The sequence below is a fragment of the Camelina sativa genome, chromosome 3 (assembly GCF_030686135.1).
Source record: "Camelina sativa cultivar CO46 ecotype springtype chromosome 3, ASM3068613v1".
Classification (NCBI taxonomy): Eukaryota; Viridiplantae; Streptophyta; class Magnoliopsida; order Brassicales; family Brassicaceae; genus Camelina; species Camelina sativa.
The window spans coordinates 2,247,702-2,265,097 of NC_141882.1; the positions used below are offsets into that span (position 1 = coordinate 2,247,702).

General features: G+C 36.5%; 6 protein-coding genes across 10 annotated transcripts; 2 read left to right on the forward strand and 4 right to left on the reverse strand.

Annotated features, from left to right (window-relative positions):
• Positions 1 to 1,433: 1,433 nt before the first annotated feature.
• Positions 1,434 to 2,132, reverse strand: LOC147946517 (uncharacterized). Its single transcript, XM_087496938.1, has one exon. The coding sequence runs from the start codon at positions 2,130 to 2,132 to the stop codon at positions 1,434 to 1,436; it is 699 nt and encodes a 232-aa protein (XP_087353064.1).
• A 1,030-nt stretch (positions 2,133 to 3,162) lies between these two features.
• On the forward strand, positions 3,163 to 4,805 carry LOC104764054 (putative fructokinase-2). Its single transcript, XM_010487498.3, has 4 exons — positions 3,163 to 3,762; positions 3,848 to 4,180; positions 4,284 to 4,400; positions 4,488 to 4,805. The coding sequence occupies exons 1-4, from the start codon at positions 3,220 to 3,222 to the stop codon at positions 4,623 to 4,625; spliced, it is 1,131 nt and encodes a 376-aa protein (XP_010485800.2). The 5' UTR covers positions 3,163 to 3,219; the 3' UTR covers positions 4,626 to 4,805.
• A 227-nt stretch (positions 4,806 to 5,032) lies between these two features.
• LOC104764047 (B-box zinc finger protein 24) lies at positions 5,033 to 6,934 on the reverse strand. The gene is made up of 3 exons (XM_010487486.3): positions 6,055 to 6,934; positions 5,530 to 5,850; positions 5,033 to 5,431 (listed from the first exon to the last, which is right to left on the reverse strand). The coding sequence occupies exons 1-3, from the start codon at positions 6,235 to 6,237 to the stop codon at positions 5,186 to 5,188; spliced, it is 750 nt and encodes a 249-aa protein (XP_010485788.1). The 5' UTR covers positions 6,238 to 6,934; the 3' UTR covers positions 5,033 to 5,185.
• Positions 6,935 to 7,141: 207 nt separating this feature from the next.
• LOC104764038 (protein ENHANCED DISEASE RESISTANCE 2-like) lies at positions 7,142 to 9,001 on the reverse strand. 3 transcript variants are annotated; one of them, XM_087507974.1, is made up of 3 exons: positions 8,770 to 8,913; positions 8,146 to 8,292; positions 7,142 to 8,057 (listed from the first exon to the last, which is right to left on the reverse strand). In XM_087507974.1, exon 3 carries the CDS (start codon positions 8,032 to 8,034, stop codon positions 7,348 to 7,350), a length of 687 nt encoding a protein of 228 aa, XP_087364100.1. In that variant the 5' UTR covers positions 8,035 to 8,057; positions 8,146 to 8,292; positions 8,770 to 8,913; the 3' UTR covers positions 7,142 to 7,347. The 3 variants fall into 3 exon arrangements, with proteins under 3 accessions (XP_087364100.1, XP_010485776.1, XP_019098855.1); XM_010487474.3 differs by having other exon boundaries at positions 7,142 to 8,292; positions 8,770 to 9,001; XM_019243310.2 differs by having other exon boundaries at positions 7,142 to 8,292; positions 8,760 to 8,995.
• A 168-nt stretch (positions 9,002 to 9,169) lies between these two features.
• On the forward strand, positions 9,170 to 11,433 carry LOC104764029 (uncharacterized). Its single transcript, XM_010487464.3, has 7 exons — positions 9,170 to 9,540; positions 9,953 to 10,094; positions 10,202 to 10,349; positions 10,437 to 10,512; positions 10,630 to 10,741; positions 10,833 to 10,924; positions 11,031 to 11,433. The coding sequence occupies exons 1-7, from the start codon at positions 9,502 to 9,504 to the stop codon at positions 11,073 to 11,075; spliced, it is 654 nt and encodes a 217-aa protein (XP_010485766.1). The 5' UTR covers positions 9,170 to 9,501; the 3' UTR covers positions 11,076 to 11,433.
• A 52-nt stretch (positions 11,434 to 11,485) lies between these two features.
• LOC104764021 (putative transcription factor PosF21) lies at positions 11,486 to 15,914 on the reverse strand. 3 transcript variants are annotated; one of them, XM_087507973.1, is made up of 7 exons: positions 15,471 to 15,742; positions 14,993 to 15,029; positions 13,627 to 14,068; positions 12,769 to 13,447; positions 12,475 to 12,607; positions 12,270 to 12,354; positions 11,486 to 12,159 (listed from the first exon to the last, which is right to left on the reverse strand). In XM_087507973.1, the coding sequence occupies exons 4-7, from the start codon at positions 13,413 to 13,415 to the stop codon at positions 11,753 to 11,755; spliced, it is 1,272 nt and encodes a 423-aa protein (XP_087364099.1). In that variant the 5' UTR covers positions 13,416 to 13,447; positions 13,627 to 14,068; positions 14,993 to 15,029; positions 15,471 to 15,742; the 3' UTR covers positions 11,486 to 11,752. The 3 variants fall into 3 exon arrangements, with proteins under 3 accessions (XP_087364099.1, XP_087364098.1, XP_010485754.2); XM_087507972.1 differs by having other exon boundaries at positions 13,627 to 14,149; positions 14,507 to 15,029; XM_010487452.3 differs by having other exon boundaries at positions 13,627 to 14,149; positions 14,507 to 15,914.
• Positions 15,915 to 17,396: the final 1,482 nt, after the last annotated feature.

A 17,396-nucleotide genomic window follows, 5' to 3' on the forward strand; every position in this document is an offset into this window, starting at 1 on the left:
ATGATATGCATTTCATAATTATTTAAACAAACATGACATTAAAGTATATTACAAATAGATTACAAAAACGATTAATTTTAATCTTGGTATGTGCCAAACTTTTTTCATATATTCTCAACCAAAATTTTCCCATGTCAATTTTCACTTCCTTGTCGATTTTGTTTATTCCATGAACTTCAAAACGCTTCAGATGTACCATTAGAACACAAAGGGACTTTAAAAACAATCCTAACCACTCATCCTCCACATTTATAACCATTATCTATAGACTCAACAGCAGTGTAATATGAAAGTGTTTTTTCCAATGAATCTGCCTCTGAAATATCTAGACTTAAGTCAATAAATGGTTCCTTTTTTACGGAGCTATGGGAACAGTTCTCACATAGAAGGCTGCATGCATTCTAGTAAATTAAGATTACTATGTTTTGAAAATGTATTTACTACAGCCTTAAAATGGTTAAATATATACCAATTAATATTAGATATTACTACAAAAAATATATATTACTCTTATGTCCATCAAAAGAATTAATGTGAAAACATCAAAAGTTGTATCTACGAAAATAATGAACTGAATTCTAAATTAAGATTTGTAATCTTATACTATTATTTGTGTTAAAAGAGATGCACTTTTTTTGTACACTAAAGAATAGTGGCGGATGCAGAAATATTTTATGTATGGGGGCACAAAACATAATAATACTAATTTTATATTATAAAATATTAAATAACTAAATATTTTGACATCAAAATAATATATATTTTAATAACATTATTGTATGTTTTGAAATATATATATATATATAATGTATTTTAATAGATTAAACTGAAAATAAGCCAATTTTTTTAAGTACTGTTTAAATTGGTTTATAAATATACTTAATTACATATAGTATAGATATGTTTAATTTATTAATTAGAAAAATAAACATTTACAAACTTACAATTCACTATAAAATATAAATACATATATTACATTTAACTTTATTTATCTAACCATATCACACGAATTTTTCTTTAAAAAATAAATTCATTAACTACAAAAGAGATAATTTATATAGTTTAATGTTACTAATTTAATAGATTTACTTACAGTTTTCAGTAAGCTATATGTATACTATACAATATAAATATATGAATTTTAAATTTGTTAATGTTAAGCTGGAAATGGGAAAACAAAATATAGCTGGAAGCCCATAATTTTGTTTAAGAAAAAAAGTGAAAACAATAAAGGAAATGCGGAATGTAATAAGTTCCAAGTGTTCAACGACATATTCGAACCTACAACCAAAACGTTACATAAGGTGTTAACTATCCAACAGAGCCAAAGAGTCTTATGTGTAGTCATCCTAATTTATTTTCCATATTTTTAGTTTAACTACTATTTTGTAAATCTTCATTAACTCTCGTTACTATTACTTTGTAAATCCTCATTAACTCTCCAGATAAGAAACACGGGGAGCCACGGCATTGACAACCTCGTCCACGTATCTGTCCATGGGTACATAGGAATTGGGGGTAAAGAAGAGCGGAAGCTTTGATTTATGTTCTGGACTAGAGAGATGCTTGATGAAATTGTCGAAGCATGGGCCAGTAATATCCTCGCACACATCGCAAACCCAGGAGGCAGGTTCAACCGTTTCAGTGCATGTGTCCTGAGAGAGAGAGGAGGAACACACACCTGACAGAAGAGAGTTTTCCCAGATGGACTTTGCATCATCAGTGGAGGCGTCGAAAGGAAACATTGTGTTATATCCATCTTCTTTGAGATAGCTCAGCATGTCATATACTTTTGAGACAGGGCTAGATATGACCATTATATTAGCTGGAGGAGGGTTATCAATAAAACAATCAAAGACAAGTCCAAGCAAGGATCTGAAACCGTGTGAGCCGTTATGAAGAGAGATTCCACTGGAAAAGAGCGCTTTAAGGATGCCACGAGGGACTTTTGAAAGTACGCCAACGGCAGTGATGGTGATAGGACCAGAGTAGCCTAGCTTCCTCAAATTCCGTTTGATACAGGGACGCACCTCACGAGGATCATAGCCTTCGGGAACCGGAAACCTCTTAATGTCCCAATAGACCAATACTGCAGCCACAGCTGACTCCTTCATAGGCGGAGGCGGAAGCATCATTCAAAAAAACCCTAAAGAGAAAGAGATTACCGGAGGGATAAGCTAAGCAGAGTTGGTTGGATCTCGATACCGACTAGACTACTAGCTATAGGGTTTTGAAATCCCTAACTGGAAAATTAAAAATATATAGAGATTTTAGAAAATTTTCCAATTTAGAAAATTTCTATTTTCTAAAGCATGGCAACATGTATAAAATTTCCAAAATTATTGTATACATAATTATGTTAGTATTCCGATTACCTTTTTTTCCTTTTTTCTATGTTAACATACATTTTTTTACATCTCTAGGTTTATTGGTTTATTTATTTCAATTAATTTGAAAATTCGACTCAAAATCATGTACGTTTGATACACGGACCCACCTGACGAAGCCTAACTTCCTCAAATTCCGTTTGATACACGGAACATAGCCATCGATCGGGTGGGAACAGGAAACCTCTTTTATGTCCCAATATAACGATACAGCTACCTCCTTCGAAGGCTTCTGCATTATTCAAGAATCAAGATCTTCAAACCGTGAAACAAAAACAAATTCAAAACATCGGATGGTACGTGAGTAGAGTAGTTACTTCAATCGGTCCATTATATATGAATTAGAAAATTATTAGAGTTATTTAATTTGTCTATGGTGAAAAATAAATAAATAGATAGTACATATGAATTTTATTTTATTTCAGTCAAAGAATGAGTGAGCAGATTCAAGAGTGTATTGTTCTTATCAACTATTTTTTAATTTCCATGATTAACTTTATACAGAACTTTTTATCATAACCATATAGAAATGTTGAATTCAGTGAACCTTAAGATATATGATAACAAAAAAATTGTTTCAAAACCGTTTATATTTAGAAAAAAAAATACACAATTTCTTACATGACAGGTAAGATCCATTGAACCCTAAAAGAAGTATTGACTACAATTAAAAATCATATAGAAGAATCTTTTGCAAAAATGTTAAGAAATCTGAAATTTAAGGTATAGTATATATGCAATTTCTATAAAACTAATATATTTAAAGTTAAATCATATCTTCAAGGATTAACTTTGCTTTTGCTTTTTTTCCAAAGATTTATTATGTGAAGAAATGACATCAAAACAAGATATTATAAACCCTGTCTTCACTTTCTTAGAACCTTATATAAACTACTCCAACCTTCGTTCACTTTTCATTCTCTCTATCGTTTTCATTCTCCGATATTTTGAACGCAAAATCGATCTTGTTCAGATGACAACATCCACCGTCGATAAAGGTCTCATCGTCAGCTTCGGTGAGATGCTCATTGACTTCGTTCCTACGGAGTCCGGCGTCTCCCTCTCCGAATCTCAAGGGTTTCTCAAAGCTCCCGGCGGTGCTCCGGCCAACGTGGCTATCGCGGTGTCGCGTCTAGGAGGTCGTGCCGCCTTCGTAGGGAAACTCGGTGACGATGAGTTTGGCCATATGCTTGCCGGAATCTTGAGGAAGAACGGTGTCGCCGATCAGGGGATCAATTTCGACAAAGGAGCAAGAACTGCACTCGCCTTCGTGACTCTGCGTTCTGACGGAGAACGAGAGTATATGTTCTACCGGAACCCCAGCGCCGATATGCTTCTCCGTCCAGACGAACTCAATCTTGAACTAATCAGATCCGTACGTAAAATCTTTCTCTCTGTTTTCAAGATTTCAAGATTGTACGTATTTGGTGGTTTTGTGATTTTGTTATTCGTTTGTGCAGGCGAAAGTGTTTCACTATGGATCAATAAGTTTGATAACGGAGCCATGTAGGTCAGCTCACATGAAGGCAATGGAAGTGGCGAACGAAGCCGGAGCTCTTCTCTCCTACGACCCCAACCTCAGGGAACCTCTTTGGCCATCGCCTGAGGAAGCTCGGACTCAGATCATGAGCATCTGGGACAAGGCTGATATCATTAAGGTCAGTGACGTGGAGCTTGAGTTCTTGACTGGTAACAAAACCATCGATGATGAGACAGCTATGTCTCTGTGGCATCCCAATCTGAAGCTCTTGCTTGTTACTATCGGCGAAAAGGGATGTCGTTATTACACTAAGGTAATGTAACGCAAAAGTTTATGTTTCATTCATCATCATCATGACCATGGTTTGTGCTTGTCATTGATGTTCTCTTGTACACTTGCAACAATATGATTTGTAGGGTTTCCATGGATCTGTTGAAACTTTTCATGTGGACGCGGTGGATACTACCGGGGCTGGTGATTCTTTTGTTGGTGCGCTTCTAAACCAGATTGTTGATGATCAATCTGTATTCGAGGTAAATCTCAGTGATCTTGTATATACTACTCAATTGTGTGGATCTTGCTCAGTCCATCAAATTTAATTTACTGATGTCGTTTTTTAGGAGGAAGAGAGATTGAGAAATGTGCTGAGATTTGCAAACGCTTGTGGAGCCATCACGACGACTAAAAAGGGAGCCATTCCAGCTCTTCCTTCAGATTGTGAAGCTCTCAGCTTTCTTGAAAGACAAGTAGAAGCGTAAAACCTATCATCTTTAGTCCACAATTCTCCTTGTCCATTGTAATTTTGTGTGTTTTGGATTCTTGCTGATGTTTCTGATTTGTGGTAAAAAGGATCCCAAAGTTTTTCTTCTTTTGTCAGCTCTTTGTCTTTTCTTTTCTCGTCTTCAATCTATTGAATAAAACAGAATAGTGGTGTCTTATGTCACAAGGTCTATAAAAAGCAGAGTAGTAAACATGAAGAAACGAAAAACCTAAGATAAACAGAGCAGACACATTTAGATTCGAGTTTTTTTTTGCATCAAGCATTAAGCATTTACCATGTTCAAGAGGTATGAACAAACTCAACACACAGGCATCTCAGAGATTTGGACAAAAACGAAAAAGAGATATGTGATAAGCTCTCTCAACATATCTTACACGACTTAAAAGACAAAACTATAGGTATGACATTAACTCCATACATTGATACATCATTCTTATGCAGATAGGTTTCTTGTTTTAGTTGCAGATAGGTTTCTTGTTTTTGTTTCTTCTTATACATTGAAGAATGTCTACACATAGTTTTACATATAATAGCTCTTTAGCCAAGATCAGGAACAATGAAGTGCTCCTCATCATCATCATCATCATCTCTGATCTCAAACCTCGGCTTCTTGTTGGGAACACTAGACTTCATGGGTTTGTATGAATGAACATGACCTAAATGCGAAACAGAAAGCTCAGGAACTTCAGCTGCAGGAAGAGCCTCCTGATTAATCTGATCACCAAAGAATCCCATATCTGAAAACCAGTCTAACTCCCCGGCCCCAAGATCAAGCTGTCCTTTCTGCTCAATTTCAGACAAGAAGAAGTCAATATCAAACTTGCTACAAACAAAAAGAGTGAGAATGATCTAACATGAGTGAATATCAATCTCATGTCTACCTTATCAGTGGATTCAATATCAGAGAAGTGGAAGAAATCGTCAACAGCCCACGGAAGCTGAGTAGCAGAAGAAGTTTGTTGCTGCTGCTGGCTTGGGGTTTTAGCAGGAACCTGATTAGCTTTCTGTTGGTTGTTGGAAGGCTCAGATTGATTCTTCTCCAACTCTTTAGTGCAGCTAGTTGAGGTGAGAGCTACTTTGATCCCAGTGGCTAAGAACCTCTGGTGATTAGCAGATCGAGAATTAGCAACGTGGATGGACTCATCGCAATCCCTGCAAAGCAGAGCTCTATCCTCTACACAGAAAATGAAAGCTGCCTTCTCCTGCAGGTCATAACAGCATAACGAATGAGCAAACCCTAGTCTTTCTTAAACAACAAGGCATACATACAATACAAATCTGCTGCAGTTTCTTCTATAACATGTATAAAAATCACAACTTTATAACCAAACTAACTAATCTATCAAATCTTTGACGAGATCTAATCAATAACAACCTTGAGAAAGAGAGATCTATATGTGACTTACTTGGCAGATATCGCAACGAGGGAATTTGGTAGAGAGAGAGTTGAGATGAAGGCGTTGATGCTTGCTAGCGAGTTTGTTAGCAGCGTGAATCTCGATGTCGCATTTAGGGCAGAGAGCAGCTTCGTCGGCGCAACATATCACCGTCGCCGGAGCTTTCTCACACACATCACACTGTATCTTCATCTTCAAATATAGCAAATATAAAAAAAAACAGAGGTTTTTGATTGATACTAGGGGAAGTAATCAGAATCAGAAACAGAATGATTAAAACAGAGGATGTTTGTTTTGCTTGTCTGGCACTTCTTAGAGTAGCTAAACAGAAGATTAGGTTTTGAGGAAAGGCTATGAGAAATGCCTACAGAAATGGAGATGCAACAAGTTGGTTGGTGAGCTAATGGTTGATAATGAATGAAAGAGAGAAGAAGAAAGAAGAAGATAAGGAGGGGATTTGATGAATCTCTGAAAATCTGTTTCTGCGTATCAAAAGGAAACACTCTGCTTCTTCCAGCAAGGTCCCGTGGGTCCCACGCTTCTTCTGTGGCTCTCCTTCGTCCTCTCTCCTTCTAGATATTATTTTTTATATATTCACCACTTGCTTTTGCTTTATATAATTATGTCAGCAGAGAGATTTTGGATTTGTTACTTTGTTCTCCTCACCACTCACCAGTCAAATAATTCGACTAGACTTTTCTTTTAACTTTTAATCTCCGTTTGCGAGCTGTTGCTTGTTGCCTTGAATTTCAAGTTTACTGAACTTTCTAATAAGGAATACAAGAAAGATATAGAAAAATGGGCTTTCATCATGAAGTATAAGTAAAGAGAGAGTTGGGTTTCAATCAAATCATCAGTGAGAGAGTTTGGACAAAAGTGAGACTCTCTCTCAGAAGTGGAATACTACACGACCACTACACGTAATCTGGATATGGACATGTGAATTTATTCTTTGTTATAATGACATGTTGTGTACTATATACCATTCGATCAGATATTTTTTTCTTCTTTCGATATTTTTGCTGCTTTTCTCAATCATGAAAACGATTACAAATATACTGGCAAATGGCACGCGTAATGTTAAAAGCCTGTTCTAGAAAGAAAAAAATGATCCGCACTCTAGAAGAAAATTTTGACATGGTTTGGGTCACATGAATTGGATTATCCATACTAGTAAAAAACCAATCTATACACATTTGCAGTTTTGGTCAGAGTTGAGAATTCTTTTTAGTTTTGCTTTTCTTTGGTAATAAAATCGAAGAAATTCAAAGAATTGATGAAGCTTTACTCCCAAAAAAACACCTACAGCTTCTGTACATGTTCATCCTTGTGGATATCCCCATGAGAACTAGTATTGTTCATTTTTGCTGTATCTTGATTAAGCAGATTAGAGAATCCATTACCAATTGATTTCCACCAGCTAGACCGCTCTAAGGTAGTTTGATCCTCATTACTGGACAGTTCAATAGACCTGGCTGACTCAGTCTGCAGCTCAGAGAATCTCACAGCTCCTAATAGCTTTTCCGGAAGCTCTGAGTCGGTCTGACTCTCAATGAGGAACGCTAGATCAACTGTCAATGTTGTAATATAGCCAGAGGCGAGATGAACAATGGCACTGGCGACCATTGACGAACCGATATCAACATCAACCTCGACAAAGTTATCCCCTGTAACATATTTGCAAGACAGTGCACGTCCAATCACACAGATGGCTTGCTCTCCAACAGCTTTTCTTACAATCCAAGGGCCTTTGACTATATTTGCAATCAGCTTAAGCCTCGATTTCTTGAAACCATCATCTCCTTTAAGAAACCGATCCATCAGGGATCCTTCAAGAATAGGCTCAGTGGTAACAAAGTAAGCCACAGCACTGTAATTGTCTTTGTGAGGAAGCTGGAGATTGAATGCCCAAACAAAAGGCTTAGTAGTTCCATTCGTTTGAGTCACCTCATCGATAGCTTTCCTGATACGGCTGCTGGGATAACTCATGATCTCAGAAAGCTTGTTAGGACCTTTAATCCAATCAAAACCAAGAGGCTTAAGAAGGAAATCACCAGCAGGTATTTTAGCTTTGTCAGAGAAATAGTTTGGTCCTCTAACCATAAATGTGTCAGGAGATGGCGTAGTCCAACCGTTATTGCAGTTATCTGGGTTAAGACATGGAACAGCTCCTTCTGATTTAACTCTTTTAATCCATTCTGGCTCAGTTTCTTCGCCTACAGAGCCAGCCATATCTTGTAACAAAACCTGCAAATCACAACTTAAACCCTTGAGTAATCCAATGGAGTCTAAATAGACAAGATTGCTCAAAGAAACAAGAATGAGAGCAATGTGTTGGTAACTTGAGGTTCAATTCAAAGCTACACCAGAAAACTAGAATCAAATTAGTAAATTGATTAAAATCACAATCAAAATTCAACACAATCACACATGATTTGTGATTTCGTAGAAACCCTAAGCCCTTGATGATCTGTTAATTTAACATACAAAAGACAAAAAAAAAAACACGGGGCCTAGTTAATTGAATTCAACATTCAATCATCATCTATAAAACACCAAGTAGAACAAGGAATTGAGGAAAGGGGATTAAAAAAGTTATTTTGATCTAAAAGAAACAGAGCAATCGAACCCTAGAAAAAAAAAAACGAAAACAAGTTTTAGAGATTCATACGAGGAATCTTCCACAATATAAGGAAAAGGACAAGGAGCGTAACTATAAACCACCTTATCAGCAGTAGTCGAAGAAGACAAGGAGGATCCTCCAAAAACCCTAATTCAAAGATGAAAAGTTATCAAAGAAAAAGAAGAAGAAGAAGAAGAAGAAGAAGAAGAAGAAGATTAATCCTATATTATTATTAATGTTTTTTTGGGATTATTGAAACAGAGAGAAGAAGCAGCTGTGATTAGAGAGAGAGATCCTAAATTCTTCGCTAGCGTAACGCTTTTGTTCATATCTACTATCTTATTATCTCCTTTTATTATTATAAACTCCAACTGGAATTATTTAGAATTTAAAATAAACTTTTTTTTCTCCCTTATATTTAAAATTAAACTTTATCAACTGGATTTAACACAAAATTTATAGTTCTTTTTTATGAATACTCTAAAAATAAAACTAAATTATATTGTTCCTCTCTAATCAAGTAATATTTTTTGAAAGGAAATTAATGTTAGCTTTGACCTACTACTACTTTTTATCCTTCTAAAAATAATAATGAAAATAAATGGAAAAAATCCAAATGACATTACTTAATAATATAAATTAAAAAAAATATAGTATTGATATATTTTTCTCCTCGCACATCGTAACTATTATATTTATTTATTAATCGGCGCCTCTCCTTCTCTCTCCGGTCATACGCCTCCACCGGATTGGGCCATCTCACCCTCGCTTCTTCCTCTCCGGCGACGGCAAATCATAATTTTTACTTCCTCTCACCGTCCGTCGAGTGGAGCATGTACACTGATATGGATCCTCGTCAATTCGAACACTCCGTAAGTTATTTTATTCTCTCTGCGTTTTAACATGTTCCCTCGAGATTCCCAGAAATCGGAATAACAATCCTGCTCCTGCGCTTTTGATCATTTACCGCTTTCTCATTCGATTCGATTGTGTTACTATCGATTATTCTCTAGGTTTTTGCATTTCTGCTTATCGTCTTGTGTATTTGGTCGCTCTTCGTAGATCCTCCCTAGTCTTCTCAAACTTTAAAACATGAATGCCTTACTCTACTTTGACAACTGTTGAAATTTTAGCTTTGCAACCAAATTTTTGTAGTTTCACTCGTGTTATTGGATTATTCAAGTACAAAAGAGGATTCTTTGATTTTTGGAATTGCTATGTCATATCCTCAAGCTGTGTATACTGTTACCTTATCCTCTCTAAAGGATTGTATTTGTTGACCAGGTTGTGGATGATAATGATATTCACAGCATTGTAATGTCATATCTTCTGCACAACTGCTTCAACGAAACTGCAGACTCCCTCGCTTCTTGTACTGGTGTTAAACAACCTTCTGATGATCGTGATAATATCCAGAGAAGAAAACGTCTCTACGACTTTTTTCTTTCTTACCTTTTTCTTTTTTTTACACTGCTGATTAACGAATGCTTATTATGCACTCTTCTTGTCTGTGTGTATATGTTTTGATTTCAGAAATCATACATTTTGTAATGGAGATGAAGGCATTGAAGGCTGTTGAACTAACTGAACAGTTAGCTAAAGACTTGCTTGAGAAAAACAAGGATTTGCACTTCGATCTTCTACGCCTTCATTTTGTTGAGCTAGTCTGTGCTCGGAAATGGTTAGAATATTTTATGATTGCTTTTCCGTTGAGGAATTATGTTTCTTATGTTCCCTAGAATCTTGAAATGGTTCTCTCCATGTGCAGCAATGAAGCTATTGAATTTGCTAAGACAATATTGGCTCCTTTTGGGACGGTTCATAAATACGTAGAAAAGCTTGAAGTTAGTCTGAATCTTGTTTGACCCCTAACATTCATATCTTTCCTGATGTCTTGGCATATTACGTTTTTTATGTTTTTCCAATTGATGGGAGACTTGTTCTTGTTCTTCCTGCGGCAGGACGCAATGGCATTGCTGGCTTATGATGACCCTGAGAAATCCCCATTGTTCCATCTCTTGAGCTCTGAATACCGACAACAGGTTGCCGATAATCTCAACCGCACAATTCTTGGTCAGTTCTTTTTTTTAACCTCCAATAAATTCTCTAGCCTCCTGTGACCTTTACAAATTGCAAGTTTTAACTCATTCTTCACATCGTCTAGAACACACAAACCAACCAAGCTACACACCAATGGAAAGGATCATACAACATGTGACAGTTGTCAGACAATACTTGACTGAGGAGAACGGCAAAGTAATCATAATATTTCAGTAGTTTATCCGTCTATCTATTATTGTGTAGAAACACCCTGGAAATAGTATGTGCCTGTGTTAATACGCTATTTCATGTTTTATGATAGGATGCGTTTCCTCCATTCTCTTTGAAGGATTCTCTCAAAGGCTAAGATTGGGGGACTACTCCAGAGTTTGCTAGGAGGAGGATATGCTAAGCATTGTCATGTAAATACCTAAAGGCTTTGCTCATCTCCATTTATTGAATCTGTCTTCATCTCCAGCAAACATGGAGACAAGGTTAGTCTTCCATGGCCACAGGAGAGAGTTCCGGTTTGCTGTTGCAGGAAATCAATACGTGAAGGGCAGTATCTGTTTGGTTTGGTTTGGTTCAGTTCTCTATCGGGAAATTGTTTCCTTAACTTTTGTGCGAGTTTGGTCGATAAATCTGTGATTCAAATCCTTGGAAAACATATTTAACTTTGTAACTATCGTTTATGTTTTGGTAAAGAACACCCACAATTCAAGATTCTTTGCAGACATTCAAAGCGAAGACCAAATGAAACTCTGCAAATAATCAAAATGAACAAAAGCGAAAGAATATGAATATGATTAAAGACTACAGACTTGGACTACCCCCAGTTCTAACCAAATGACCAAATCCAAGAACTTTTCAAGAGAGGATCATACAAAGGAACAATGACTTCCCTAACAACTTCTAAACACGCAACTTCTAAGCTTTCTTGTTTTTAATTCTAGAATGCAGTAAATCCCAAATCCATGAGCCCGCAATGAGAAAGGAGATATTTCAAGAGTAACTTGCTAAATTGGACACTAACACAGTCTACACTCAGTCTTTTGTCGAGGGAGCCTCAAGATCAGGCGATGGCACACTCTCTTTCTGACTTGAAGAAGGCATGGGCCTTCTTAGCTCTGAGCCCCCGTTTTGTTGTTCCTGTTGTTGAAGCCTCTGCTGCTGCTGCTGAAGCTGATACAATTGCTGGTGCTGAAACTGAAATTGCTGGTGCTGCTGTTGTTGTTGCTGATGTTGTTGTTGCTGCTGCTGTTTTTGTGACTGAATCTGGAGCTGCTGGAACTGTTGTGCAGCTAAGACGGTGTGCATCGACTGATTATTGGGATAAAATTGCTGGTTTGGTCCAAAAGAACCATAGTTCATCATTGATGCACCGTTTGATGTACCTTGCCCCGTCAATACCTTAAGATGCTGGACTTCCTCCTTCAGTGCATCATTCAACGCTGTCAAATAGAGAAAGACGACCAATAAGTTCAGCATTCACGACAGTTAGCAAGGAAACATGGTAAGAATTATCAGTCTGTATGTAAGTGTTTGTGAGGAAGATCCTCACCATCCTGTAGGTGAACCTGTTGCTCCATTGTTTGTACTCGTATTTTAAGCTCATTGTTTTCAACATTCATCCCATTTGTATCTCTCTGAAAAGAAGGAAGAAAAGAGAACAAGATTAAAAACCATAAGCTTACAATATGTTAACAAATATCATAGCCTAGAGTTAAATTTGGTCAGCAGGACCCTAAAACACTAATTTACCCAACCTGTAACAGAGTCAACTGGGCTGAGAGAGACGTTGCCTCTGTTTGTAAAGTCTGTACTTTCCTCTCGAGCTCTGCTATGTATCTCATCTTCCTCTCTTTTGACCTTGCTGCAGACTGCCTGTTTGCCCAGATCCTATCAAATGATAAAACAGGTCATGCATCTTCTCCAACAAAGAAGCAAACATACACAAATGAAAGATAAAAGATCTGTCTTCGGTAAAATAAAGGAACATTGCATAGGGCTATCAGCAAGGAAGGTCCAACAATCTCAGCCAAATATTATAGAAAATGTACCTCTTAGCACGTTTTGGATCAATGAGAGCAAGCTCAGAAAGTTTAGCAGCAGAGATGGCTTTCTTAGAGTCAACTCCAGAGACATCTTCATTCAGCATCTCAGGCTTGATACTTGTTGAACCGTCCATCGATTGGCTATGTTGGTGCCTGATTCTCGGTCTTTCACTAGAGCTACCAGGCGTACTCTGAAGGTTAGAAGTGGAGCCTCCTAATTCATTCCTCCAAGCAGGTTCAGATGGCTCACCCATTTGAGAAGTAGAAGTAGCAGAAGAATTGAATTTATCCATATCAAGATACATATACATCAAGTCCTCATCAGTATCATCAGAGAAAGAAGGTCCATCAGCAGCAGCACCAACAACACCAAGATCACTATCAAAGCTCAAGTCATCAGGGAGAGTAAGAATCTCTGAATGAGCTCGGCGATGGCCAAGATTCTTAGGTGGATTATCCGGCATTCGGCTTATATCATGGCTGAACCGGTTAGTAGCATCTGCGCTGCTGCTCCCAGTTGGAGTCAAGTGAGGAGGAAACGATGATTCAGCTTTCATTGCAAAGCTACTTGCATTTGGTGAAAACGTTGAGTAACGACCTGATGGTGGAGGTAGACCTCCACTAGGTGGTGCTGGAGCTTTCTCCTTATCCATTCCAAGAACTTAGACCTTAAAACCCTACTAATCTGCAGAACCATCATTTTCAATTATATTGTATACTATAGCTATCAAAGATTAAATCTTAAGCTATCACAATTCACACGCTTTATCTCAGCCCTAAATCAAAACAAACCCTAGATAATTTACACACGCTAAAGAGAAACCCTTAAGCAGATTGAAAGATGGGATCTTTTCAATAACTTACAGAGATCTAGTAGTGAGCAGCCTCCAGAAACCAAAGTAGCAAAACGGTCCAAAGAGAGATGGACGAAACCAAAGAAAAAGGTAAATAAAGGAATTATCTGGGAAAATTCTCAAAATCTGTGAGTAAAGATAGCTAATGGGAGTAGAGACGGAGAAAACACAGAGAGATCCTACGAGAGAGGAGGAGGAAGAAGAAGAAGAAGAAGAAGAATATTCATTCTCTCTCCATTAAAGGATTCGTGGAAGGAACTAGTGTGCATCGGAAGATTTGCGAAGTGACGTCGTATTGACTTAATCGGTCTGGTTCTGGTGGAACTTACAAGTGTTGTGTACAATCTTTTTTACTGCTTTGGTCGGAATTTGGGTAATAATCCCGTGCTTTATCGTGTTGCTATGAGTGATGTTACTGACCGTTGGATTGGATGAATAAGATGATTAGATGTCTGGTTCGTGATGAAGATGCAGAAGACGAATTGGTTTCGTCAAATTTGGTTCACGTGGTTGTTAATTTTTGGTTGGACCGTCTAGTGCTGCGTATTTTATATAGATTAAATTTGACGACTTTCTAATTATTTTATTAGGGAAATTACTAAGAGCAAATCCATTGCACCTCCTCAAATCACTTTTAATAATATTAATCTAAATTTAGATCTTCATATCCTTGTTTTTATGTTTTGTCCTTCCATTAGTCATCCTTGGGTGTCAATTTTTTTAAAAAAATCAGAAAACTTATTTTACAAGCAACAATCAAACAAACCAAAACCATTTTCCATCTAAACATGAACAAAGAAACAAACGAAACTGAAGACAAAACAAAAGAAGAACAAAACCACTTAGTTATAAAGCAGACACTCGCCCATGCTTCTTCTCGGATTTCCTGCGAAGACAAGAAAGACAAATAGTTTAAACCAGAACCAAACAATACAAATAACAGAACCAAACAAAAGGCAATTAAACATAACCAAACAATACTTAAAACTGAACCAAACAAGAGCCAAAGTAGACTTAAAACAAGAACCAACTGAACATCACTCAACTCTTTTCTCTTTTCCATTAGACTTAATATTGTAAACTAAAACATAGGATTTCAAAGAAACGATTCAGAGATAAGAACCAAACATAGTGATAAACAAGAAAGAAACAAGAACCATGGTCGTGCGTTTTCTTTGTCAATGCCAGGAGAAGAAGTTGTAAGCCTCTAACTCATATAGATAAATCATATATTATAAGCCTCTGGATCCACTAAATCAGTAACTAAACTGAAGACGCTAGCTGTTTACGTACGACTATGGTTAATCAATCACGAGCTTGATGTTCAAGACTCTAAAAAGAGAGAAACGCAATGACAAAAGAGATAAGTTTATTACCAGAACAAACTCTCAACACTTATGGTTTCATCATCATCTGGTACAATCAACAAACACGGTAATGTCATAATTCGTAACACCAAGATCTCAATAAAATTCCAATTGTCCTATGGTCAAAGGTATACCCACCCAAAATTGGCTACAATATCTACAAAGTTGACTCCTGACTGAAACTGGGGAAAACTGAACTTAAAATTAAAATATCAATGACACCATTCAAACAATCAAACACTACACTTCCCAGAAATCTAATTGCAAACTGCCTAAGTCAAATACCAAAGAGAGTATGAACCCAAAAAAAGAAAACACATCCCAACAACAAATTCAAAACCGCTACAATGATCAAAGTCACAATCAAACAAACAGAAATTAACCGCAATTGAAACAGGTTGCAGGATTGTAGAGATAAATACATCATAAACCCTGAATTAAAAAAAATCAAAAAATCAAAAAATCAAAAAAGCCGATCAAACAAAACCTGAGTTCGGCTAAGGAGAATCGATCTCAGGAGATTTTAAACAGAATGGGAAATTTTTGGGTTTTTAAGAAAGAAAGCCACATGATTTGTTCAAATCAATCCTTTGAAAGTTCTTTTCCGGATCATCTTTCACTCCCGAGAAAACCCCAATTCCATAATCCTTGATTTTGATAAATCGATTTATGCGAATAGTTTTTTCCTCGTTCGTATCGGGAGGGAGGAGCAAATGAAGAAAAGGAAAAGGAAAAACAAAAAATAACCAATGAATTATTGACACGTTTTGGTGTCTCAAGGTACCTAAAAGGATCTGGGCAGAGACACAGATCTCTGGATAATTACAATTAAAACATTATTTTTAAAAAATTTCTATTATTAAAAAAATGAAAGACATCCCAATGCAATGGATTAGAAGTTGAAACCATGTGATATTGTTTTCCTTGGCTTACGTATGATGTCTTTCAATCATTTGAAATATAGTATTTTTAAAGTTAGTTATTAAAGAGATAAAATCATAAAATAGTTTGAACTTTGAATAGTCATGGTTTTACGGTCTTATACATAGAGTTATTTTTTTATACATGCAAAAATTATTAATCCAAAGGAAAAATCAAGCATATCAAGCCATCAAAAACAAAGAAGAAGATGAAGCATATCAACTATAATAATGCAGCCATATATGATATATCTAGGAAGATAGTCAAGAGCACACGACGACGATGCATGAGTTGTATATGGTTCATATTATAAAAACAAGCCGATGATTTTATTTTCGATTCATATATATCTCAATGTCTATTATTGTAGAAACTAGGTTTCCACAATGAATTTGTTTATGGGGAAAAACAAATTCAGTAAAGTAATCTCTCTAGAAAACCGATCTAAGCTTTGAAATTAGAAGAAAGAGAATTGATTTCGAAGAATTAGGGTTTAGATTACTAAGAACAAGAAGAGAACTGAATAATTGTATTCCCTCCTGGATCTCTTACCATGGAGAAATCTCTCCCTATTTATACATATTCATAGATCGCATAATATATTAACTTCCCTTATGAGACGAACTGAAATAAGAAAAGTTGCTTTATCTCTTGAGTCGGCCGTCGGACGAAGTGGAAGTCGGTTCTTCTCCTTCAAGGCTGGGCTTCCTCCGTCCGAATTGGGCTTAAATGACCTAATTGAGTTCCTAACCGGATTCCCGGTTAAATAACCAAATTATCTTTCTGGTTTAGTTCGGTATGTCGGGGTGCTAAATCCCGCACCAACAATTATGCAGGATCATGTGATTTGTTTGAGACTTTGAGTCGAACTCTAACTGGAAAGATCATAAATATGGACCGTTAACTACTTGATTTTTTTAAAAAAATCTAATAATTAGTATTTCTAAACTTAGTTTTGATCTAGTATTATATATAGTTTATGTGCCATACATGGACAAAAACATCTATTCATATGGTGAAAAATAACTAATTGTTGTTGGTTCCTGAATGAGGAGGATGGATTGATAAAATGGTCTGATGTTCTTTCCAAATAAGTTGGAGTGGGCTTGATCAGTTATGGGCTAGTTTAGAGCGAAAAGGATCATACACAAACACAACATGATCAGCTTCTCTCACCCATCGACAATTGAATGGCCGCACTTACTCTCCTCTCCAAGTCTCAGCTACTTTCCTCTGGCCATACTTCATTTCATTTCCTAACTACGGAATACATTACGTGTTTCTTCTTGTCTTAAACATATTTTTTTATATAGTAATTTCAGCTCTGTAATTTTTTAGCAAATTCCTTACTCCAAAAATATCATTTTCGACAATGTGAATAGGGTTGGGCAAACTATTTATCAGATACATATGACTCCATATTCAATATTCGTATTGAACTATTGATTCATATGTTCATATCTGCTTTTTAAAAACAAAACGTATAACATAT

Bases quoted from the DNA above. Each gene is read 5' to 3' on its own strand.
- LOC147946517 (XM_087496938.1), bottom strand. From the start codon at position 2,132: ATGCTTCCGCCTCCGCCTATGAAGGAGTCAGCTGTGGCTGCAGTATTG.
- LOC104764054 (XM_010487498.3), top strand. From the start codon at position 3,220: ATGACATCAAAACAAGATATTATAAACCCTGTCTTCACTTTCTTAGAA. The intron at 3,763-3,847 runs GTACGTAAAATC...TCGTTTGTGCAG, and splicing joins ATCTTGAACTAATCAGATCC to GCGAAAGTGTTTCACTATGG. The intron at 4,401-4,487 runs GTAAATCTCAGT...GTCGTTTTTTAG, and splicing joins ATGATCAATCTGTATTCGAG to GAGGAAGAGAGATTGAGAAA.
- LOC104764047 (XM_010487486.3), bottom strand. From the start codon at position 6,237: ATGAAGATACAGTGTGATGTGTGTGAGAAAGCTCCGGCGACGGTGATA. The intron at 5,851-6,054 runs GTAAGTCACATA...TATGACCTGCAG, and splicing joins CTCGTTGCGATATCTGCCAA to GAGAAGGCAGCTTTCATTTT. The intron at 5,432-5,529 runs GTAGACATGAGA...GAAATTGAGCAG, and splicing joins ATATTGAATCCACTGATAAG to AAAGGACAGCTTGATCTTGG.
- LOC104764038 (XM_010487474.3), bottom strand. From the start codon at position 8,277: ATGGCTGGCTCTGTAGGCGAAGAAACTGAGCCAGAATGGATTAAAAGA.
- LOC104764029 (XM_010487464.3), top strand. From the start codon at position 9,502: ATGTACACTGATATGGATCCTCGTCAATTCGAACACTCC. The intron at 10,513-10,629 runs GTTAGTCTGAAT...TTCCTGCGGCAG, and splicing joins AATACGTAGAAAAGCTTGAA to GACGCAATGGCATTGCTGGC. The intron at 10,742-10,832 runs GTCAGTTCTTTT...CACATCGTCTAG, and splicing joins TCTCAACCGCACAATTCTTG to AACACACAAACCAACCAAGC.
- LOC104764021 (XM_010487452.3), bottom strand. From the start codon at position 13,415: ATGGATAAGGAGAAAGCTCCAGCACCACCTAGTGGAGGTCTACCTCCA. The intron at 12,355-12,474 runs GTTGGGTAAATT...CCTTCTTTTCAG, and splicing joins CCCAGTTGACTCTGTTACAG to AGAGATACAAATGGGATGAA. The intron at 12,160-12,269 runs GTGAGGATCTTC...TCTATTTGACAG, and splicing joins ACAGGTTCACCTACAGGATG to CGTTGAATGATGCACTGAAG.